Genomic DNA, 23,507 nt, shown 5'->3' with positions numbered 1-23,507 from the left:
CTAAACCTCATTTGGGATTAAGGTTGAAACTCAACAAGTTATTCATTTAATAATTTTTTATAAATATAATGTTTGGTAAATTTTTTAAAAGATACTTATTTCACAATTTTCTTTATTTTTATAGTAACTTTAAAAAGTAGGTAAGGGATTTTTTTTTCTTTGTTTATAAACAGTTTATTAAATAAGCAACTGTACCTTTCAAAAGTTTCTATTATAATCTTAAAATTTTAATAAAAAATAATTATGGCTTATTTTTCCACAAACCACCCTAATATATGAACCATTAGATATCATATCACCACCACAATCAAATTACGCTAATAACAATTATGTCATTGTATCCATGGCATTGCAGAATTATATGAGGAGGCATGCACAATGTGGTCTTCATTTTGAGAACATTGAGATGATCCTAATTTAATCTTTGATGAAGGAATAGAAAGAGACAATGACATTTAAGAAGAGTATTACAATACTAATGGCTCTAGATCATAAGAATGAAAAATTTGAGGATTATTATTGTAATAAGTTCAATGTGAATGTAAACTTTTTATTTTATTTGGATTATGTATTAGTATGAATTTTTATCATATTTTATGTAACATATTATGAAGTTCATTATATATTATTTAGTTGAGTTTTTTTTTTCACTTTATGCAATTTCATGTGTTTGAAAAGAAAAAAAACACATGTCTACACAATTTATTAAATATACTTTAAAAATTTAAAATGCAATTTAAACTTATGCTTATTTTAGTCATTAAATAATAAAATAATTCATTCATAATAAAATTTACCAAACGCATGTACCGTGTTTTTCAAGTTATACAAGCACAGTAATCTAATTAACCAAATACAAAATTACATTTTTAATTAATTATTTATTAATCTATACAGTAGAAACAACTTTTTTTATCGGCCATCATAATTCTAAACGATGCCAAAAGTCCAAAACGAGGCCCATTTAAAAGTTTTAAACCCAAAAAAAATAAAGTTGCTGTCCGTGGAATAATTGATAACTTGGGGTATTTTCGTCATTTAGTATAAACCGACCTCGTCGCATAAGATGTGTGTCCGGTGTCCCAGATCAGATGGCCAGCAATGCCCACTTGCGTTGTGTCTGTGGGCCAGCATCTCCATGTGGGCATCTATGAATCACCCACGATGAGTTCTTATAACTTTTTTTTGCTTAAAAAGTTCATTTTTTTTTTTATCATTTTAATTAAATTTTAATAAATTCCATTGGCTATAAAAATCCAATTTGAACAATACTTTAGGGTTTCCAAATTCTTCGATTTTCGATATATCCTTATTTTGCACTTAAAGATTCATTTATGGATCATTAATAGTCACATAAAAGGTACGTCTACATCCCATATCTCATATTTACGTACTTTTATTTATTTTCTGGGGATCCATTTTTTCATTTCAATTGAATTATAAACTTTTATGACAAACTTGATTGAAATTTGAGTTCTTTAATGCTAGTTTATCTTTAAATTTCATGAATAGAATTCGAATTATGTAAACATGAATTGAATTTGATGTAAGCTAAGATGATTCAAGAAAATATGGATTTGATCTTTTTTCAGATTATGTCAATTTGGACAATCATACTGCTGGAATGAAAGTTGTTGTTCTTGATCTTGATCTCGCGGCATCTTTTGATAAATTTGAGAGATATTGATAATGGATTTTGACAGTGAACGTTCAGCTCATGAATCTGTGGAAGATAATGTAGTAGTGAGCCAAGGAGCTGTATCCCATGTTAATGATGACAATAGCGTTAAGATTAATGGGTCATATGTCAACGAGTTGGTTAGTAGTGACAATCATGATGCTAATGTAGCACCAGTTGATTGCAAAGAAACGGGTGACCAAGGTTTGGCAATGAAATCTCCAACCGGAGGTTCACCTCCTATGAAGAAAGGGTATGGATTAAAGAAATGGAGGCGGATTAAGAGGGATTTTGTTAAGGATGCTGGTCCTAGTGTGGATAGCAGCAAAATTTTGAAGCGGGGTTTGTCTGGTGCTGTTAATCCAACTACACCATTGGCTGATAATTGGCAGAATAACAAGGCTTCTGTTGGATTCCCAAATGCATTAAAAACCATGGGTGTTGTTGATGGCTTTGCAACTCGTGGCTCTAGTTCGGATTCTAGGTTTGCGGTTGGTTCCGCTTTTGCTGCGGGTACGGATTCTGAGAACAGTGAGGATCGAAGTAGCAAGTCTTCTACAGCAGCCAGTGCTCCAAAGTTGAGATATGAATTGCCTGCTGCATCAGTGTATGTGCGAGAGAGGAACAGGATGAAGAATTTGAGTGGGAAGAGTGGGGGTAATGCAACTCAACGTGTTCAACAAGGAAAAAGTCGGGCCGAAGGCAGTAAGAAGCCTAGAGGGGAAAAGGTCAAAATTGAGAAAGAGAACTCTCATTCCAGCATGGAATCTGACTCGAGAAGCTCCAACTTTGTCTTTATGCAGGGTACTTCTGCCATGACTAGTAACGGGAGGCAAAGTGGACGGTCAATGAATTACGATGGGGAAAATAGTGACGATGCTCATGCTTCTGACCAACAGTTTAGTGAGGAAGTTCAAACTGGTTACGCCGAAGAGAATGTGGGAGTAGTTGAGGATCTTTCACAAGATGATTTAGCAGCGGACTTATCTTGGGATGCTAAGGATGAGAAGAATGAAAACCACCAGCCGTCAACAGTACGGGATCCTTTGGTGGAGTCTCTCCTCACCCTCCAGTCTGTGCAAGATGCGCTGGAAAAAGGTATGGTGCCCTCCTTAATTTTCTAAACAGTTTTAATGAGCTGCGTGTGAGTGTGTATTTGTTATGTACCGTCTTAGACTCTCAGTAGTGCTTTGCTCTGGTCAATTGTACAATATCTTTGTTTTTGTAAATATGTAGTTTGGAAACTTGAATAATACCCATGATCATTCATTGGAAGCATTTGAAACATATTTTTACCCTATTATTTAAAGGAAAATCATTGAAATCATTTCATTTTGTGGGTGGAAATTTAAGATTCAAACTATGTTTTAAATCTGCGTCATTTATGCATCCTCCTGCTAGATTGTACACTATCCTAATTTCTTTGCTTGATTTGTTGGAATATCCAAATAAGGATATTATTAACCCAAATGTGGATTTTTGTCTTGCTTGATTTGCCCAAGTGACTGCCTAAGGGAGTACATTGGGTTGACTGATACTGATTTGGGCTTTGGGCATGCGTATGTAACTGCCACAGAAAGGATTCAGTGTTATTAATTGGTTTTTTTTTTTAAATTGGATGATCAATATTGTCTTCTCCTTTGGATGAAGATTTTACCATTAAAATCAACTTGAAAGGTAACTTAGTAAATACATTCAAAGCACAAACTTAACTGTATATAACCATTTGGCAGAATTTCAAATTGTAAATTGTCATTGTTTTCACTTGGCAGCCGTTTGTTAATTTCTGTTGATTTCGCAGTTCGGTGATTCATGTTTAATGTGCTTAACATAATTGATGTATTGATGTCGTTAGTATGTCTTGTAGATTGTTTTACTCTATACTCCTTATGTCTTCTATCTGCTTAGAAAAATTAATTCAAATACCACTGTAATTGCTTCGTGGACATGATAGTTTGTCAAGTCTGATCGAACTATGTGCTCATTTGCAGAAGTTGAGAAATTAGGGGAGATTGGGAAGGATGCCATATTGCTACATGATAACTCATTTGAGGGTAGCAGTATACCTGCTGATTCCATTTTTACTGATCCACAAATCCATGGACTAAGTTCTTCTAACAAATTTAGATCTGAAAAGAATGGAGAAGGTGCTTCAGGTTCCTTGGAAATGCTGGTGCTAAGCTTGAAACAGAATGTGCAACATTTGGAAGCCAAACTGGAGGAGATGAGAACTCTGCTAGAGGTGAAGGAACTGAGGGTCGCTGAACTGGAAGCCACATTAAACAGTAGCAAGCCTGGAAAGGAAGAGTCAGGGAGCACTATTGACTTGCAGCCAGAATTATGTAGAGAGATGGAGACTGAGTTTGAATGTCTCTTTCGGCAAAAGATTGAAGCTGAGGTGGAGTATCTGACACTAACGAGGACAATAGACAAGGTGAGAGCAGCTGGTGGTGGTCGAGTTACACTCATTGAAGAGCAAGAAGCTCTAGCCTTGGAGCAAGCACAGATGCTGAGCAAGCTAGAAGAAACCGAATGCAAAGCAGCGGTGCTAGAGAAACAAGCGGAGGAGTTGGGAAAATATTGTAGACATGTTTTGGGGGAGGAAGTAGTTTTGAAGATGCAGAACAGGGTATGTAAGGTTACTACATGTTTTGTCATACAGTTTCTATTACTGGTCTTGGTATTTTGGCTGGTTGTCTTGCGGTTGTCATCCCATTCAGGGGTGATTGTACCCACATAAATTTTTAATACATGGGTTCCTTTTGTAACTGCAACGTTTTAGGCAAAAGGTTTGAATATTGTATTAGATTTCATTGTTATTAAATAGAGCATTTTCCTTTCTCACTGTAATTTGTGTGCCGAGGCCCGAGTGGGAGGAGTTGCAGTTTTTAACGGTGTTTTCTTAGCTGGTCTCCATCTTCATGCTTGTGCATGAAATATACATATGATTTTTATTTTTTTTTCCAATTCAAGTGCCAAGATTGATGCACAAGCACTTGATGTTTGTTCGTCGGTAAAGTAAGTTTTAATATCATCGTCATCTTTCACTCCCCATTCAATGTGAAACTGCAATCCATATTCAGTATTGACATTTAGGACTGGCTTACAGTAAAAGTCTTCTTCAGTCTATTTCCAAGACACTGTTTTGACGGGCAAACATGGGGTTTCCAAGTTGAATCACTTCGCACAAAAAGTCACCCACTAAGGCACTAACTGCTGAGTGCTGACAGGCTACAACTTCTTGTTCAACTTTTGATAACTGCCACCTGCTTTTGTCAGCTTCCTCGTTAATTTCTTATTTCGTTCTTAGGATCATGTTAAAAATACTGATTTGGAATTTTTTTTGTTTTTAGTAAGTAATTTTTTTTTAATTAAATGTCTTAAATGCATTATGTGCTGTGTAAACCAAGTGATCCCAATGAGGCATGCCTTTGGATATGAAAATAAAATTGTGAATTAAATAGAAAACAATGGTATTATTACAGTGCGTATTCCTCTTTTAAAACAAGAAATCCAAAGCAATAACAGACTCATTAAGACTTCATTTTGTGGGAAAAGAATAATTACGAAGGCTAAGGTCCTTTTCTAAGCACATATGATTTGAACCTAAAAACGGTAGTTACAGCCATTAAAAGGCCACAAAAACTAGAACCATGTGCGGCAAACAATAATGCAAAGCTTTATATAGCATGGAATGGATGCATATAACATTGCATCTGTTGTCAACATCAATGATGCATGCATAAGCACTTCCTGAAATTTTATGCCACAGGAAAAGTGCTTTCACACGGTATGAAAACATAGAGATTCATTCTCATTTAGGAAACAAATTAAGGCATTGTCCTGGCTGAGAGTGAAACACTGAAACCTAGTGATTTGTCCAATCTTTAACTTGCCAGAAAAAAAAAAAAAAGAATTGCCAATAAAATTACCCATTTCAAAGTTTTGATTGGAAGACCCTTTGATAAAATGTTTAGCCACCCTCAAATCATAGGAAGAGCATGAACAGGAAAATAATGTGTAGTCCTAGAAAGAATATAATAATGGATGTAATGCAACTCATGGCATGATCAGTAGTCAATTATTACCCACCATGCTAGTAGTAATTTACCAGGTTAGCCCCACCTATACAATTATATATCTAGAACACTTGCAATTCTTCCCATGTTATATAGAGAAGCTTCTTGAGTTAAACAATATGACATTAAAATAAATAAATATAAAGCAGCAAAATAAAGAAACTCGAACAAGCATGCTCAGTGTACTATTTAGAAATCAAGAGTAAGGCGTGAGAAAGGTGTTAATGTGGCTTTAAAGTCAAATGATTCGTATACACAAGGTGTTGCTTTCATTTGGTCACGAGAATCTGTCAACAAAACAGGTGAAGCTATTCCTTTTAATTTGATATGTGCAAGAAATTCATTATGGAAACACTAATCACTTGATAATTGAATTTTGACACCCTTTAAATTTGACCATTCAATGCTTTCTTGTTTTGATTTTCAACCGAAAAGACTTGGTCTCAAAGAATTACTTACTAACTGCTGTCAAATTGACAAGAAACTACTTAACCATGCTTCCTTCTTCTAATTGGATCCTGATCATATAATAATGTGAGACCGGAAAGATGAATATTCTACATCTTTATCAAAGATATTTAGACCTTTTCAAAGTACCCCACGAATTATAGACTTTCATATATTTTCGCATAATGTACACTTTAAATGTGAGTGAGATTCGAATGTTTTAACTTACAAGAGAAAATTGTTAAAGATTCAGTCATCAAACTCAGAAGACGAGTAGTAATAAGAACTGAAAGGACAAAGCAATGAATATCAAATGACCCCCCAAATAAAAAAATGTAAATGCAGTTCACTTTACACCATTTGGGGAGGAAAAAAAAAAAACATAGCACCTTTTTTCTAATCTTTTCCTTCTCATACAAGCCTAATAGACCATCATGCTCTGCATGAAAGAAATTTTTAACACAAAGCGACAAAGGTCCTAAGAGACCCCACTTGAGAAATTAGGAAAGAACCAAGAGGGTTCCTTTTGTGGCTTTGTTTTCGCTAGAGCTAGCTAACTCCAATCAACTAACTAAGACTTAAAAAAAATTAAAATAAAGACCAAATTCTAAGACTAATTAACTGAACTAATAAAGAAGAGACTGTGTATCCCAATTGAATTAAGAAATAGTAGCTGCTGCAGCCGAAGGCCCAGCAGCTTCACAACCATGAAATTGATAATACTCAGGTGGAGTGTCATTGAGATCAAAATCATGAACTCTTCTGCTGGGACTAGGAGCTCTTTGAGTAACTTCACCAGCTGATGTTGTCACCTGGCTTGAGCTTGATAACGCTTCGGCTGGGCCTGTCCAATGGCACCTCTTGTGCCCTCCAAGTGCTTGTCCTGTTGGGAATATCTTGTTGCATATGTTGCATTTATGCTCACTGCTTCCACCTCCTCCTGCTGCTGCTGCAGCTAATTCTCTTGATGACTCCCCAGTTTCTTCATCGGATGCTGCTGCTGCTAGTTTGTCCTCACCTTTGCTATCCTCGGCGGCGGCGGATGCAGATGAAGATTCTTTAACATTCTTGTTTTTGTTGTGGCTAGCTACATGGCCTCCAAGAGCTTGATGCTTGTCAAAAGACTTGTTGCAAATAAGGCAAGAATATGTTTGAGCAGTCGACATCACCACTGGCTCCTCTTTGAGAGCACCACCACCAGCAGTGGTACCCTCTAGTACTGCATCATCCAATTCATTCAATCTTCTCCTCTTATTCTTCTTCTGTTGCTTCTTCTTCATCATCATCATCATCATCATCTGATCATCCATATCACTGCTACGAGCATCCTCATCACCTTCATAATCCTTCTTCACAGTCCACATGTCCTCTGAATTACAATTATCGAACCCTAACCCATTGCCATCTTTCATCTCAACATTACCCTTCTTCTTTTCCCTCTCATCATCTTCATCATTATCATCATCAATCTTGTTATTATCCTTAATCTTTAACACACCATATCCAGAGTCAACAGATGAAACGACTCGATGATGGTCAAACGTCCCCCGCTGCTCCTTATTATCGTTACAATCATCAGCACTAAGTTGAGCCAGCAACAGCAGATCACTCACAGCTTGTTGCATAGCTTCTTCTTCATCTTCATCTTCATCTTCATCCGAAGAAGACGACATTATCAATCTCTGACCTCTCTTTCTCTTCGCCGACCACCCCCTCAGTGACTCCACCAAGTCTTCACCACCGGATCCCATACTGCCATCAACATCATAACCATCGTCATCATAATGATCATGATCACGATTATCACGTGATAGACGATAATGAATTGTTGGTGAAGAAGAGGGAGAAGGATGCTGACGACGATGATTCAACAAGTAGTGCTTTGGAGGTTGAACGCCACGCCACTCTCTCTCAGGATGCTTTCTCATGTGGCCGTACAAAGACTTGACAGATCTAAAACTCTGGTGACATACATAACATATATGGTTATTAATATTACCCTCTTCACCTGCTTCTTCCGGTTTCACAGCAACCGCCTTCTTAATCAATCTTGGGTTTTGATTATTATGAGTAGTGCCGTTCTTGATCTTCTGCAGGCAAGCTCTCTTGTGGCCACCCAAAGCTTTACCAGAAGTAAACTGCTTCCCACATTCACTGCACGTTCTTGGCAGCCCTAGTACCCCGCTGCGATCTTGTTGATCTTGTTCTTGTTCTTGTTGCAGCAGCAGATCTTCTTCCATAAACTGATGATCATCAGCTTCAGCAGCAGCAGCGGCGGGAGGATTTGTTATTGGGATCTTCAGCTTCAAAGATAAAGAAGACCCTTTTGTTATTTCCGTATCATCGTCAGCTTCAGAAACCAGTTGATTTGGCTTTTCTTGAGCAGCTTCAACTGCTACTGCAGCAGGAAGTGGTTGCTCTTGATCTTCTTGATCTTCTTCAGCCATTATGTTAACTCTTTCTTTCTTTTTCTTTTTTTTTCTTTTTGGGTTTTGATGGTGACAGTGATTGAAAAGTGACGTTAAAACATAAAGAAAGAAAGAACTAATAAGAGAGTCACTGACGACTGTAGAGCAGTAGTAGAGCAGAAGCTGAAAGTATAATGAGATATGTTGTTAATAATAAGAAGAAGAAGAAGAACAAGTTTAAATTAGGTTTAGCTGAGCTCCTTTCTGTATTTCCTTGGCTTAGAAGGAACTCAAGAATTCCAAAAACCGACCTTAATATAAGAATAATTATAATTAATAAAAACAAAAATAAAATCTTAGAAGTTGATTTTATCTATATTTTCTATTAAACTAAAGATTACCCAGATGGAAATAATTACCGAGATTTTCTATTAACCCAAATTTTCTTTTAAAAAAAAAAAAACAACAGCAGCTTCCTCTTTCTTCTTCTAAGCAAGATTCAAGAACAAGAAGAATCCCATCTGTAAAATAAAATATCTATATATATACATATAAAGCGCAGAAGAGAAGAAGAAGATGATGATGATGATGATGATGATGATGATTGCTGAGGAGGAACCTCGAAAGATTAAGCTGTTGAGTTGAGAGTTGAAATGAGGAGTCACACTAGAATTGGTTAAGTTTTTTTAGAGTAGTGGGAAATTGACTGACTGTCACGTTCTTAGCCTCTTTGCCTCTCATTCTGCATCATTATTGATTTATTCAAACACATATATATATATATATATATATTTCTATTATTTATTATTTTATATTTTTTACCATTTGCCATACCCTATCTTGGATTTTACTTATTTATTTTGTAATTTTCTTAATTTCATAATTAATTTTCCTTTTTCTTTTTGACTTCTATGGAGTGTATGGGTCATTAATGATTCCCCCGATAATCCCTCTCGCATTTGCAAATTAAATTAAAACCTTTCCTTTAGTAATTGGGATTATTTGGGTAATTAAAAATTTTTCATTATGTACAATATCTTTGATTGGGATTCTTCAACTGTGGAGTAGTGGATGCAACAATGTGTGTGTGTATGTGTATATATATATATATATATGTACTTTTGGGTTTAAATTAATTTTCATAGTTATCCATTGTCGTTGCTATCCTTAAACCATTTTTTTTCTTTTTCATAAATGATAATGTTGATCAACACAACACAAATTACAAAGTGATTTATAGACTATTAATTAATTAATTTAATATACTTTCAACGGTTGAGATTTCATCATCGTATCAAATTTACTCTCAACCATTCATAATTTATGTAGAAGACCCTATATAAGTGCATTACCAAGCTGCCCATTCACACTTTGGGACCAAACCTTCTGAAGAAGCTGCACGTCCATGACTTTCCAATTCTTGAATCACATTACATTTTTTTTTATTTTTTATTTTTTTTTTGGGGCTATGGATTTAAAATGGTAAGTGCCATATTTATTTTTATAATTTATTAAGGATGTATAAAATTGATTCGGTTATTAAATGTTTATAGACGTATATCTAAATTGGTACTTTGTTTTTCAATGACCCAACATTGGGTGGTTCATTGTAGCATAAAGGATGATGCATGTGACCTAATCAAATACGCGATTGAATGGAGAAGGACCAATCAAATGTGGCCAATTGGAAAAAAAAATTTCAAAGCAAAAGTTACCACTCTACTCAGAATTCTAAAAGAATATATTGAACATTGGAATTTGAACCCATAAATATAGGATTATATTTATTTTTAATTTCATATGGAAACAAATAATTAACCAAATATAAAATAATTCTCTTAATGTAAAGTTAAAATAACCATATGAATTCATATATAAAGCAAAATGTTGCCATTTCTATTTTTTTTTTTTTTTATATATTGAATATGTTGTGATATGACAAATTAAATATTTGGGCTCAGAATTAGCCGAACTAATGTACATGGGAGAGTCTCAAAATCATACCTACACTAGTGAAAAAGCGGGGTGATTTACCAATGAAAGTTCAGATTTCATGCCTAATAGCTAGTGCTTTAATTGTCAGCAATGGCAATTATGGCATAGGTCCAAGAGTTGCAGATAATTTTTGTTGACTGAAGAGAGATGGACAAAAGAAATACGTAAGAAATTTTGGCACTACTTAAAGTCCTTTGAGCACAACAATTTCTAATAAATAAGGCACTCCATTCCAAGTCTCAAAATCATATAGTTTTGACTAATGTATAAGAAGAAAAAGAAGAAGAAGAGAAAGAAAGAAAGAAACGTGGGTATTCAACTAATAAAGACATTACCATATTGAAGAAATTACGAGTCAACAATATGTTCTGGCTTCTGGGTTCTCTTTTTTTTTTTTTCATTTTTTTTTTGTAATTAAATGAGAATTTAAAGAATAATGTGAACAGGGTTTTTCTATTTTTTTGGGTTCTGGGTCGTTTTAATTTCCAATTTTCTACATACGGATAGTCATGGCCCTAGAAATGTTGCTTTTATCATGGCGATGTGGCTCTTGTTGGCACAATTTCTGGTAATATGAAAAGAAAATTAAAATTATTTTGGAAAAAACAAACATGGAAGGCTGTAATTATGTATGAATACAGCTATGAGATCCTCTGAATTTCTTAATGACAAGATCATCTTTCTTTATAATCCATAGAAAGCTTATCTTAAAGACATGATTTTATCTTTGATCAACCTTCTATAACAGTCTCCTTATCTCATAGGCTTGTTACAATTTTTTATTTTTTTTTTAAATATGCTTGTTACAAGTTACAACAAAGAAATTGCTACTTACCCACTTAATATTTTGTATTCTTACCACTTATATTCCCTAATAATTTTCATAATACTAGTTATCTCTTTAACGTCAATATTTTCATAGAAAAAACCTTCACAAATTTGCCATCTTAGGCCCGTAGCCATAAAATAAATATTTATTGACATCCTAGGAATGGGAGCAACGTAACATTATAGGGTTATTATTCTTTCACTAACCTAATTTTATTGAAGTAACAAATTATTATAAGAATTATTTAAGGATAATAGTTTATACGTAAACTATGAAAAAAATAAGTGATTTATTAATTACTATTTTTCTGTTTCTTTCTGTTAATTGACTTATAAAATATCAAACCCAATTTTGTATCTAAAATTTTGAAAGTGTGACAGAACAGCCTTGAATATAGTTACCATATGTTATAAAAATTTTACACTTTAACAAATCACCCCCAAAAATTCTAATCCTTAAATCTTTTTGTCTCGCTGTAACTCCCTCCTCTTCTTCATCAGATTGAAGTACTCCAAATCATTGTGGGATTTGCTGTTAATGGGTTTGATTTGGGTAATATTTAATTTTTAGTTTTGTTAAAATGATTAAAATTTTATGGTATAATTCAAATTTGGGATATTTTAATGTAAAGTCAAATTTGTCATCGTGACATCATCTTTTTGGACTTACGGAAATAACAGAAAAAAAAAGAGTAAAATATTATTTTTATAGTCAACAGTTTTTATAGTAATTTATTATTTTGATGTAGTTACGAGTAATGAAAGAATAATGACCCCATAATATAAAAACTGTCATGTTAAAAGTCGTAAAAACAGTAAGATTTAGGGGTTGCTATCATCTTTTGACTTATGGAAGTAACAGACAAAAGAGTAAAATGCTTTTATTTATAGTTAATAATTTTTATAGTAATTTATTATTTTGATATAGTTAAGAGTAATGAGAGAATAACAACACCATATTATTAAAACTGTCAGGAAAAAAGAGGTAAAAACAGTAAGACTGGGCAGAATAATATTGGTTAATACTATATGATTCCACCTTAAGCTCACCAACGGGATCCGTGGCGCAATGGTAGCGCGTCTGACTCCAGATCAGAAGGTTGCGTGTTCGATTCACGTCGGGTTCAATTCCCCGAATATTAGGATCCAACCCCTTTTTCTTTTTTGAAGAGCAAAATTGACTTTAACCAACGTTGAAACGAAAGTACGACATGATTCTCAAAATATGGCATCTCAATAGTTTTGCCTGGATATAAAATGCTCCATTTCCAGTCAATCATATAAGATGCTCCATTTCCAGTCAATCCTATTGCCATTTCAAATGGGAGGTCAGTTTTCTTATGACAAATGAAAAGCATACCAACTACTGTTGTGTCCTACCAATTTAAGAGTTACAAATATTTTACATAACCGCCCCATTTCACCTCCCTCTCAGTTCTTTTCTCTTTTGCTCTTTTGCTCTTTTGCACCGGGGCATATCGTTACAACAACAACTGCTAGAAAGAACAGAAAATTCTACATCCTAATTGATGGCTTCCCCCACCCCCATCCCCGCAAAAAGCAAGCAGCAATACACTGGAAGTTACTGCTGAACTGTTGAGTCATAGGAGGATCTGTATTCCAACATCTCAGACTTGTATCGTTCCTTGTCCTTCAACCCTTTCTCCTGGTAAACCTGCATCACAGTAAGAGTGAACTGGTGAGGGGTGACCCAATTTACAAAATAAAATCTTCCATTGTAAAAGTCGGCCGGACTAATTTAAACGGTTTCATTTATGTCCCCACGCTCAAGCCTGTACTGTATTCATTTCATATGCCCCAAATATGGATTCAGAGACAATGACGTAGAGCAATCACAGCTAGATTAATTAAATGCAAATAAGTTGTAAGTGGATCAGCTCAAGTATCCCAGTTGCTAGAGTCATCTTGCTTCTAATACCAATAAAAAATTTAATTTATTAACAAGTCCTACTAGAATATAAACATCTAAATTACTCTCTGTGTCACTGCCTACTGGATACAAGTTTTGATATACGAACAACTGTCCTTGAGTAGCATACCACCAAAAGCAAATAGCAGAAATAACTAAAAAGTTCAATAATCAACTTAGAAATAAGGGCTAAACTTTCAGAGCAATATGCAGCATCCATTGAAATTATTTTTGTTGAAAACCATTCATATCCAATCATTAAATGCAACCGTGTGTACTTATCTACATGCTGTTAAAGAAAAGCACTTGAGAAACATCAGGATATGGAGACATGATACCAGAGAAGAATTGAAAGTAAATATCTGGTATACCTGTTTTTCAGCTTCTGTGAGATTGCTCCAAAGGACCCCTATCTTCTTGCTGATGGCTTTCTCTTGTCCATAGTAGTGTGGCTTTAGTCGGGCATAGTGCTCAGCAAAGAAGAAATTGTAACCACTCCTGTTTGACTTGGGCCGAGAGGGATCTCGTAAAGCCAACCGAGATCTCTTACGGCGTCGGTGAGTAGGCGCAGCTGAATTATTAGAACTCTGAGACACATTATGCGCATGAGGAATATGATATAAGACACCTTTAAGTTGTTCAGAACCCAAGTTCACAGTGACCAGATATCCATTATCAAATTTCCCATCAATGACTCCAGAAACTGAACAGCCAATCTGCAATTTTGAACTCCCTGCACATCAAATATACAACAGCAATAGTTATATCAGCCAACAACCACTTAACAGATCAAAAAAATTTAAAAGAGGAAAAAGTAGGTACCATGTGAAGAAAATACTGATGGAAAATTAAGAACTACCATAATTCAAACTTTTTGAAACAAGTAGATAATCATATAAAACCAATTTATCTTTATGTAAAAAGTGAGTAATAACACAAATCATTCTGAATTACAAGTAGAAGAACTAATCATAAATAGACACCAAATAATCAAGGATGAATATATAAAATGTCACGGATGAAACATACCCTGACTGCCCAACTGGTTAATTGTGGAACCTTCCTCTGGGGATGCTGATCCATTGTCAAGGCTGCTCCCGCTTACAGCATCTGTAGAAGTAGAATAGCAAATTATATAATGAAATCTAAACAAAAGTTCTAACAGAAAATTCAAATCCATATTTCCAAGTACCAGGCATTGACGATGAAGGAGCTTCTCTGCGGAAGTAGTAGACTTGCTCGAAGTGGTAAAGTAATGAGAGATAATACTTCCGTAATACAAATGATGCACTGGTAATCGTTGTGGGAAAGTTGAAGACCACAACCACTTCCTTCCATCTACGATCTCTAATTACCTAAAACCATTTCAAGACAATTAGGGGGGAGAAAAATGGAAAAATACAAAAAAGAGCTCCTCAGTTGTGAGGAGAAAATGGAAATTAATCTATGGAAGATGCCCCAACAATCATCCCAGTTGCAATCATTATCAAATCGTGGACTAGATGAAACATAACCAAGACAAACCATGTCATCGGAAAATGCAGGAAAAATGTTAAAGTCATGCCTCAAAAATTAGCTGTGACAATATCATTGGAAGTTTGTTAAAAGATCAAGATAGTGCAGGTCATAGGAGAAAAAAATACTTGACATGATCCTTTAATCATCTCCGGGGAATATGAGACTGTCACCATTATCGTTAGGCTAGGTTTTGTAACAGATTTACGAGTGGAATGTTGCACACACCATTCTCCTCATTTAAAACAAGGCAATAGCTTGTACCTTTCCAAGACCACCACGAGATGTCACCTCCACAAAAAGGCGATGCAGATCGAGCGCCTTTCCTCCTACAGTAGGAACCCTATTCAAAGGAAAAAGAAATTGAAGGAATGTCAATCGTACTCGTTTTTCTTATTCTAAGTTTTATTAAGAAGGTCAGCTCTATTGGTGGACTAGCAGCAGAAAAGGATAATGAAAGGAGTTCATGTAAAGGCATTCAATCACCTAGAGGGAAAGAAGGAAAAAGGAACAAAGGGAATTATGAAAGGGTCGATTGAAATAAAAGCAAGCAAGAAACATAATGACCTCAAAAGTAAATGTATATAATACTTCTATGCTCCACGTCACACCGGATGAAGTTTTAGCCAAATAAAGAGAAGGCAGACAGGTCTCATAGTTTGCAACTTTGGATAATGGTGTTTAAATACAAAGAACCAAAACATTGAAACCTTAATAAGACCAGCAAGTCACTTAATATCGGCAGGCCAATCATGCAGTTACATTGAACAAGCTTATCAAACCAGATTCCAACTAATCTAACAGGATGTTCATTCTTGTCTCCAACTGTCAACTAGTTTGAAGAAACTGTCGAGCTGTAATTATATCAATTAGTTACACGGTATCAAAGCATTGAGATCTGAACCACTGCCATATCAGTGAGCCATAAGTCAAATGGCAATCCCCGTTGTGCATCCATGGCAAGCATAAAAAAAGTTAATGGTGCCTAACATAAATAAATTAAGAACAGACCACCAATCATCCAACATTACTTAGAAAAGGTAAAAAAAAATTACTAAAAACATAAAGCTCTCAGTGTCAAAGCTCAAAATTTGTTCAGCAGACATGAGCCAAAAATCATAAAGGAACAAAATTTACGGAGGGGGAAAAAGAAAACATGAAGAAAAGCAAAAGTCACAAACTTGAACTTGTCACCAAAAGACTTGTGAAATGCTTCGAGAGTAGCCCAGAAAAGATCAGAACTCTGAGCAATATCCTCGTACTTGGCTGTTGGTGGAGGGTAGTAACTGGATGCCTTGTTGTTGTTGTTGTTGTTGTTGCTGTTACTGTTGCTGTTGCTAGTAGTGGCGGATGATTTTTGGCCATTTAACATATGGGACGACATGTTTTGTGCGAGAGATAAAGATTAGATAGTAAGGAAGAAGAAGAAGAAGAAGATTAATTTTTTTCTTTTTTCTTTTTTTTTTTTTTTGGCAAAGTAATTAGCCAAAAATAATAAATAAAATGAGGATTAGATGGTTGACAAAAAGATGATACGAAAATAAAAACTATATGATAAAATAAAATATATTTAGAATAATAGTAGAATCAAAGTTAATTCTTGCTACTAACACAAGCAGAGGAGGGGAGATAGAAGAAGAGGAATGAGAAGATGAGGTTAGGTCATCGGATTAAGACGAAGGGTAAAGGCAAAGCAAGACACTGGTGACTCCTTTTATTTTATTCTTTATTATATTAAATAAAGATTAGAGGCGCACCCAGGCTAATAATTATTATTTTTATTTTATTAAAAAAATTATATTTAAACTACAAAAAGACATCATTAACGACATCACGAATGTTGCCATTTTGTGTGTCGGAATGATAATGTAATACGAACAACAATTTCATTTCCATGTATTTTTTTTATATTTAATTATCAGTGCTCTTATTTATTTATTTATTTATTTATTTATTATTATTATTATTATTATTTAACTTTTTTTTAGAAATTATAATGTGAGTATTGCGAATGGAGTAGAATATATAGCCGGTGACTAATGCATATTCTTTTGAGAAGAAATTATTATATAAAAATTTAGTGACATATCTATATTATTTTTGGTTGAATGAAAATGCTTGCAATTAATCAAAATAAAATAATGACTTTATCCACAAGAGTCAACATAATTGATTCTCTTACCACATAGGTCTTAGAAATCTGGCCGTTCTATCATGGTGAGCTACAATTACCATGATGAACGTGTTAAATTAACTTCACTGGTACATGGTGGAACTTAATTAACCAGTCCGCAATTTATTTGATGATTCATTTAAAGGATGATGATAATTTAGGGGGGGAAAAGAAATAGTGTTAACAATTTCTAGGTTTTTTTTTTTTAATTAAAAGCTGACTAATTGATGGTTTTAGTTCAAGGAAAGTCAAGTCTTCCGAAACGTCTATTAATTAATTTTAATAAATTGAATCAGAAGAAATTAGAAAGAAAAAAAAAGAAACAGGATCTCCTTCTTCTAATCTGAGTTTCATTGAACTTTTAAAGACTTTGTGTACGGATAAAATTTAATTTTTTTTATTAATTAATAACTAATCATATAGTTATTTGCTCAGATTAATCCGGAAAAAAAATTGCTGCAAATTACTGACACAGAGGCCAGAGTCAGATTAAAGCCACCACTAGAGAGCTGAGATCTCAAGAATCCATATTTGAGTCAACATTTGTTGCGAATCATTTGTTTTCAGTTTCTGTTTTTTTTTCTGCAAGCTGTGACATACGGAACAAAGAGAAAAAAACATGCACGTTAAAAATGTGAAAAATGCAAAGATTACATCATCGGTCTCATCCATTAAATGCTAGGAAATTTATTAACTATACAAAGCGCAACACTTGAGAAATTAAGAAACTAAAAGAGACAAAAGAGAGACAGTACAAATAACAAAATCAACCAAAGAACTTGGGATCATAGCCGTTGCTGGAGGTGGCCAAGATGTAGTAAGCGACAATATGGCCAATGGAACCCCAAGCGAGAACATCAACAATGTTAAAGCCAACTGGGTCGTTGGATTTGAGGAGGCTAACATATTCCTTGGCACGAACATCACCGGCTTCAAAGTGGGTGACTCCATTCTGCTCGGGCAAGCCTTGTTTGGCCACGTTCTCTCTTTGGAAGTTGAAGAAGACGAACCTGCCCAAGAACAAGGAGAGGCCAGTGCTGAGGCTGATGACAAGTGGTGTGTTCAGCTCAGCTTTAATGCCGCCGAAGCTGTTTCTTTTGGCGGAGGTGGCGAGCTTGGGGAGGGGGGTTTTGGCCCTGGTGTTGAGGGGTCTTAGGCCTTGGAATGAGATGCTGGAGGGTGAAATTTGGTGTTTTCGGACGGTGATGGTGGAGGGTGTGAACAAGGAGGATGAGGCTGCCATTTTTCTTTTTTTCCCCTCTTTTTCCTTCTTTTTTGTGTTCTGGTTGATGCCTTGATGGATGATGGAGTTTTTGAGTTCCTGGATTATGATAAATTTTTGCAAGAAATAGAACAGGCTTAGCGGCGATAGAAACACAGATATGGATCACGTATTCTCGTGATCCATACAAGTATTGGTTAAGAAAAAATCACACTGGGATATGAGAGGATGGGAATGAGTGATGAAAGATTTTTGCTAAGGTTACTTGGCCTTGTCTCATTGGCTCTCTTGTGGATCAGAGATTTCTGGTTCCAGATTCCAGGTGTCAGCAGAAGAGCTCTCCACTCTTGATTATAGTTTAATATATAAATTTTATTTTCCCTAGATCCATACAACTAGGATCCGTGGCGCAATGGTAGCGCGTCTGACTCCAGATCAGAAGGTTGCGTGTTCGATTCACGTCGGGTTCAATCCCCCTAAGTTAGGATCTCTTTATTTTTTATTTTGAGTAAACCCCAGGTTAGTTTCATTAATTGCAGTATACACGTGTTACTATTTGATTTCTGACACTGTTTTTTCCATTACACTTTCAAAAATTCTCTATAACATTTCTAACGAAACTAAGACCTAATATCATTGATGCGTGGTGTATGATTTCATATTTAAGTGCAACCAGTAACTTGATAGGCGTCACAAGAAACACTTGCAACCCGTACACTTTCAAACCATTATAACATGATGCAACATTGCAAGTCTGACCCTCCACCATGGGCCTACGACATCGGTAAGAAAGCGAGAGACTGGAAAAGAGAATCGAACAACATTAACATAAATCAAGGGCAGGATTCACTCATGAAATTGTACTGTTCATCAGGAAGACATAGTTGTCATTTTCCTTTTATGTAGTTCACATGAAATAGCTGGTTTCTTCCAGCCTCTGTACATCGATTCCTGCATTTTCACACATCTTCTGACGACCTCCACCACAGGAAGTGGAATCACAATTGATTGAACCACAATAACCTAAATTGCACGTCACGGCACATTTACACCTAGACTCTCCTACCGGCATGAAACTAGGTTTCTCAACTGAACCAAGTAAGCCCCATCAACACACTTATTTGCAAATTGCACATCCAACTCAAATTAAGGAGTCGAGATATGAGTAATTCCGGCAGCGACCATATTCAAGGAGGCTGCCATATGTCCGATCCCAAACTCCAATGAAGAGAGACTCTGTGTCGGGACTGAATGAAATGCCAGATATTTCACCAAAAAAGTCAATTTCCTGCTCCTTCTCATACCCACTCTTAACGTCATAGACATGCACAAAGTCAGCAGGCTCGGCTGTCGCCATGTACCGACCATCAGATGTATAGCGGATCGACCTAATGGCTCCAAGATTGCCCTTCAGAACAGCCACCGACTCAGATAGGTTTCGTAGATCCCAAATTCTGCATGTTTTGTCCTGGTTTCCAGTGGCGAAAGTGACACCATTGGGGTGCCATGCAGATGCAAATGAGAAATCCAAGTGCCCGCACAATGAGGCAATGGTCTGCAGAGATCACAAACTCAAGTTAGAGCATGCTTTGATTTCAGGCTCTAGATGTCAATTTATCACTAATTCATGATATCAAATAACTTCCAAAGAATTAATTTGAGAACACATATGTCCATTTAAATTGAAAAGAGAAGAGGAGCCTACCTTTCCCGTCATGGAATCCACTAATAAACCATCTGGGTTGTCTCCAACGATTATTAGAAGTTTACCATCAGGACTTTGTGAAGAATGCTGCAAACACAACAAACAGATGATTACCTTTTCAGTCATAAAATTCAATAATCTACATAACAGGATTATACAATATGAGGAACTTACATTCACAGGCCAAGGGAAACGGAAATGCTTAGAGAGTTGATACTTCCCCATATCAAAGTCTCTCACTCCGCAGTCATTGTTTGAGGCAGTAAAGTGGACTGCACCACTGAGAATTAAGTGAACAAGATTAATTAGGTTCAGCTTGGAAGTCCGTAGTTTAATTACGGGCATAAGAAAGAAGAAATACCTGGGACTGCCGTAGATCTCAACAGCATTGGTGATTGCATTATCATCATAAGTAGTACGAGAACAAAAGCTCACTCCAGGTCGATCTAAATGCTGTATGTCAATGAAAATAACACCTCAATCACAAAACCAACTATATAATTCTTTCAAAGCCAAAAGTGGTAAGATGAAAGCTATTATCATAGCTTAGCAAAAACATTAACATGATTCATATATCAAAACTAATGTACCCCGCCGTTATTCAATTAAGGATCCCTTAAAAGCTAAAAGCCCTACAACCTAAGGCAAGGAAATCACATCTTACGAAAAAGCAACCACCATTTATGCAAATGGGCCTGCCACTGCTACAGCAAGGCTTATTTATTCTCCAATATCTCCTTATTCTACTCCAGAAAAGACTTAAAGAGGACGTGCTACAACTTACCTTGCAAATAAGCTCTCCCTGAAACCCTCCAGCAACTAGCAACTTGTCTTTCACAGCAAGCGTACTAACTTGAGTCTGCGTAAATCCTTCCAACAGACTGCCAGGATGTTTCTATATAAAAGTAATTAAAAAAAACAAAAAAAAAAACCGTATTCAAATCTTAAGGAAATCATGATTCAAGATGATAAAATTTGGAAAGGCAAAAGGATAGAAAAAGCAAGGGTTTTTCAGCACAAAATTTGTAAAAATACTAACCTCGGATGGTGCCACATGGCCTGAAACATTGAGAACTTGAGACCTGCTGGAAGTTAATGAAGACCAATGGATGACTGAAAAATGTGACATAAGGTAGACATCGTGCTTTGACGTTGCCCAAACCAAGTTCCTCAGCTACAACACAAAAACAAAGGTGTCAGAGAAACACATATCATCTTTCGTGAGTCAATCGCAGGTCAGAAATAGCCACGTATGTCTGCACGTATCCATAAGCCATGTTCATACCAGAGTCATATTGCTGCACACTGACAAATAAATGATGCATACTATTGTCCATTTATGCAATGAAGAACCATGACACTAAGGACCATAAATTGAGTAATTCACTCTAGTTAAGAGTGATAATCAGAGTACATTGAAGGGCGATAGAAAAGGAAATGTGAGTTATATGTAACTACAATTATACTTCAATTAGCCTACCTGAAAATGAAGAATAGTGGATTTCACAGATCTTGAATTTCTTCTGAATTCATAATATGAAGCCCCTTTCTTAGTAACTTTGCAATCCTGCATATAATAATGGCAGATGGAAGGTAAAACAGTGATTTCTATTGAATTACAGTATAAACATTGAACATGGTGTGAAAGGTAAAGGTAGAAAAACAGAAAGTAAAAATGTTCCACCTTCCCTGAGCCCTCTCCGGAATTAGGAATGTTTTCATAGTTCTTGTACTGTTCTAGCCGAGTTTGCCGGTATTTTTCCCTGGTTATGCTAAGCCTCTCCCATGGTATACCCTGGATATCCTTCCCTCTTCTAGCTTGAGCAGCAGACGTATCGGCTATTTTATTATTCTGCACCAGTCACATCAAACCTCTTATAAACTACAATGCTCAAACAAAAACTAAAGAAAGATCAAACATGTAAAAGCAACATCCAGATCAGCTCAAATAACAATGTTAGATAATGCTTAAAACTTTCTAAATAGGCAAAGTGAAACACATCACAAACCGAGTAATCATATTCATCGACATCAGAGTCTGAGCCACCCATATCTCTGCCACGAAATTCTTCGTCCATATCATCATCTATATCTTCCATGTCATATTCATCTGCCATATACTCCGCATCATCCGCGTGGTAATGGGACATATTCTGCCAATTAAATGCACAAGTGCACCAGAATGAATTAAAGCAAATTCATCAGAGAACAACAGGGTAATACTTCAATGTAAATGTAAAACAAAGATAAGTCAATATACAATACTACATGAAGCACTCAAAATACTCTTGTCAAAATGGGGTTGGAAGTAGATATGGGTAAAACACTCAGAAAATTCCAGAAAACAATAGGATAACACTTCAATCTAAAAGTAAAACAAAGTTTAAGTCAATATATAATACTACATGAAGCACTTGAAATGCTCTTGTGAAAATGTGGGTGGAGGTAGATGAGGTAAAACACTCAGAAAGTACCGGCTAGGTGAAACCAAGAGAGCACCCGTGCAGGCATTTGAGAGAGAAGCAGTGATACAAACAGAAAGGTTACGAAATACAAGTCACCATACAAGAAAATTGACATCAACTGAAGGTAGAGATATCGAGACATAATGCCCCCCCAGTTGCAAAAGCCACAAGAACAGCCAGAACAATTTCATCACACATAATAGCCTCATCAATGGATTACCTTAACCTGAGCTCATAAAGGAAAATCTGAGGGCTGTACTTGTTCTTAAGGAAACTAAAAGTCCAATTTCGTTATAATCATTAGACATAACTTTAAAAATTCAAGGAAATGCAAGTCAACTGGAAAAACTACATCTATCAAGATCAATTCTGAAGGGATTCATGTATAATTTTCCCTACAGAGTAAAAGCACTTTCGATATATATTTTTTATAAAAAAAACGATTTTTAGAAGCTTTCCCAGTTCAAGGGATTTTAACTTTTAGGCCAAATCCCATGTCAAATTCTTCCAGTGATAGCTCAACAAAACTAGCAGAAAATAATTCCATTTAAGAATCAAAATTCCATTTTTTACGCTCTATTCCCAAAGGAACGTGAATAATCAACATCTTGAAAATTGTAATAATCCATTATAAAAATTTATATAACACAAACTCTTATCACGTTTAGACCAACCAACAAAATTAAAATCCCAAAAAACACAAAAGAAGAAACCAGAAAAACAAAATAAAACCCTAACACAATCAACGAAAGCGGGTTTTTATAAATATGTAACAAAATAAGAAAATTAATTTTACCTCTTTGGCGAGTTAGGGTTTACGGTTGGCTCCTCCGATCTGAGGAAAAAAAAATCGGAAACTGAATCGCTCGCACGTTAGAAGACTGTAATGATAATTGCTTGCGTAATAATTGAATTGAAAATAAAATGTCCCTCCAAACTTTGCTTTGACGGTGAGTTGAATTGATCGCGATAAATTGGGAGAAAACGCGAGAAGAAACGAGAGTGAGTGAGACGTATTTGCGTTTATCCGGTTGTTCTGATCTTCCACGAATGAAAACGAGA

General features: G+C 35.6%; 5 protein-coding genes and 2 non-coding genes across 8 annotated transcripts; 3 read left to right on the top strand and 4 right to left on the bottom strand.

The window, feature by feature from the left end:
- Positions 1–1,137: 1,137 nt before the first annotated feature.
- LOC102621860 (WPP domain-interacting protein 1-like) lies at positions 1,138–4,528 on the top strand. 2 transcript variants are annotated; one of them, XM_006474694.4, is made up of 3 exons: positions 1,138–1,360; positions 1,593–2,776; positions 3,670–4,528. In XM_006474694.4, the coding sequence occupies exons 2-3, from the start codon at positions 1,690–1,692 to the stop codon at positions 4,416–4,418; spliced, it is 1,836 nt and encodes a 611-aa protein (XP_006474757.1). In that variant the 5' UTR covers positions 1,138–1,360; positions 1,593–1,689; the 3' UTR covers positions 4,419–4,528. The 2 variants fall into 2 exon arrangements, with proteins under 2 accessions (XP_006474757.1, XP_006474758.1); XM_006474695.4 differs by having other exon boundaries at positions 1,140–1,360; positions 1,704–2,776.
- Positions 4,529–6,481: 1,953 nt separating this feature from the next.
- Positions 6,482–9,377, bottom strand: LOC102622354 (uncharacterized). Its single transcript, XM_006474696.4, has one exon. The coding sequence runs from the start codon at positions 8,649–8,651 to the stop codon at positions 6,864–6,866; it is 1,788 nt and encodes a 595-aa protein (XP_006474759.1). The 5' UTR covers positions 8,652–9,377; the 3' UTR covers positions 6,482–6,863.
- A 3,113-nt stretch (positions 9,378–12,490) lies between these two features.
- On the top strand, positions 12,491–12,562 carry TRNAW-CCA (transfer RNA tryptophan (anticodon CCA)). Its single transcript has one exon. It is a non-coding gene; the product is annotated as a tRNA-Trp (tRNA).
- A 138-nt stretch (positions 12,563–12,700) lies between these two features.
- On the bottom strand, positions 12,701–16,589 carry LOC102622657 (high mobility group B protein 10). The gene is made up of 6 exons (XM_006474697.4): positions 16,062–16,589; positions 15,145–15,223; positions 14,558–14,720; positions 14,395–14,475; positions 13,737–14,098; positions 12,701–13,110 (listed from the first exon to the last, which is right to left on the bottom strand). The coding sequence occupies exons 1-6, from the start codon at positions 16,262–16,264 to the stop codon at positions 13,018–13,020; spliced, it is 981 nt and encodes a 326-aa protein (XP_006474760.1). The 5' UTR covers positions 16,265–16,589; the 3' UTR covers positions 12,701–13,017.
- A 1,114-nt stretch (positions 16,590–17,703) lies between these two features.
- Positions 17,704–18,484, bottom strand: LOC102622955 (photosystem I reaction center subunit V, chloroplastic). The gene has a single exon (XM_006474698.3). It carries the CDS (start codon positions 18,294–18,296, stop codon positions 17,820–17,822), a length of 477 nt encoding a protein of 158 aa, XP_006474761.1. The 5' UTR covers positions 18,297–18,484; the 3' UTR covers positions 17,704–17,819.
- A 189-nt stretch (positions 18,485–18,673) lies between these two features.
- On the top strand, positions 18,674–18,745 carry TRNAW-CCA (transfer RNA tryptophan (anticodon CCA)). Its single transcript has one exon. It is a non-coding gene; the product is annotated as a tRNA-Trp (tRNA).
- Positions 18,746–19,098: 353 nt separating this feature from the next.
- LOC102623249 (hypothetical protein) lies at positions 19,099–23,507 on the bottom strand. The gene is made up of 10 exons (XM_025097938.2): positions 23,242–23,507; positions 21,990–22,133; positions 21,665–21,832; positions 21,461–21,547; positions 21,020–21,154; positions 20,765–20,875; positions 20,342–20,433; positions 20,155–20,260; positions 19,981–20,067; positions 19,099–19,830 (listed from the first exon to the last, which is right to left on the bottom strand). The coding sequence occupies exons 2-10, from the start codon at positions 22,128–22,130 to the stop codon at positions 19,417–19,419; spliced, it is 1,341 nt and encodes a 446-aa protein (XP_024953706.1). The 5' UTR covers positions 22,131–22,133; positions 23,242–23,507; the 3' UTR covers positions 19,099–19,416.

The sequence above is a fragment of the Citrus sinensis genome, chromosome 9 (genome assembly GCF_022201045.2).
Source record: "Citrus sinensis cultivar Valencia sweet orange chromosome 9, DVS_A1.0, whole genome shotgun sequence".
Classification (NCBI taxonomy): domain Eukaryota; kingdom Viridiplantae; phylum Streptophyta; class Magnoliopsida; order Sapindales; family Rutaceae; genus Citrus; species Citrus sinensis.
The sequence above is the reverse complement of the archived record's forward strand: the minus strand, read 5'-3'. Positions and strand labels throughout refer to the sequence as shown.

Excerpts from the sequence above, each read along its gene's own strand:
- LOC102621860 (XM_006474694.4), top strand. The coding sequence starts at position 1,690 with ATGGATTTTGACAGTGAACGTTCAGCTCATGAATCTGTGGAAGATAAT. Across the intron at positions 2,777-3,669 it reads GCAAGATGCGCTGGAAAAAG|AAGTTGAGAAATTAGGGGAG; the intron begins GTATGGTGCCCT and ends GCTCATTTGCAG.
- LOC102622354 (XM_006474696.4), bottom strand. The coding sequence starts at position 8,651 with ATGGCTGAAGAAGATCAAGAAGATCAAGAGCAACCACTTCCTGCTGCA.
- LOC102622657 (XM_006474697.4), bottom strand. The coding sequence starts at position 16,264 with ATGTCGTCCCATATGTTAAATGGCCAAAAATCATCCGCCACTACTAGC. Across the intron at positions 14,476-14,557 it reads TCCTTCATCGTCAATGCCTG|ATGCTGTAAGCGGGAGCAGC; the intron begins GTACTTGGAAAT and ends CTACTTCTACAG. Across the intron at positions 14,099-14,394 it reads TAACCAGTTGGGCAGTCAGG|GGAGTTCAAAATTGCAGATT; the intron begins GTATGTTTCATC and ends TTTGATGTGCAG.
- LOC102622955 (XM_006474698.3), bottom strand. The coding sequence starts at position 18,296 with ATGGCAGCCTCATCCTCCTTGTTCACACCCTCCACCATCACCGTCCGA.
- LOC102623249 (XM_025097938.2), bottom strand. The coding sequence starts at position 22,130 with ATGTCCCATTACCACGCGGATGATGCGGAGTATATGGCAGATGAATAT. Across the intron at positions 21,833-21,989 it reads TCGATGAATATGATTACTCG|AATAATAAAATAGCCGATAC; the intron begins GTTTGTGATGTG and ends TGACTGGTGCAG. Across the intron at positions 20,434-20,764 it reads AGGGAGAGCTTATTTGCAAG|CATTTAGATCGACCTGGAGT; the intron begins GTAAGTTGTAGC and ends ATTGACATACAG.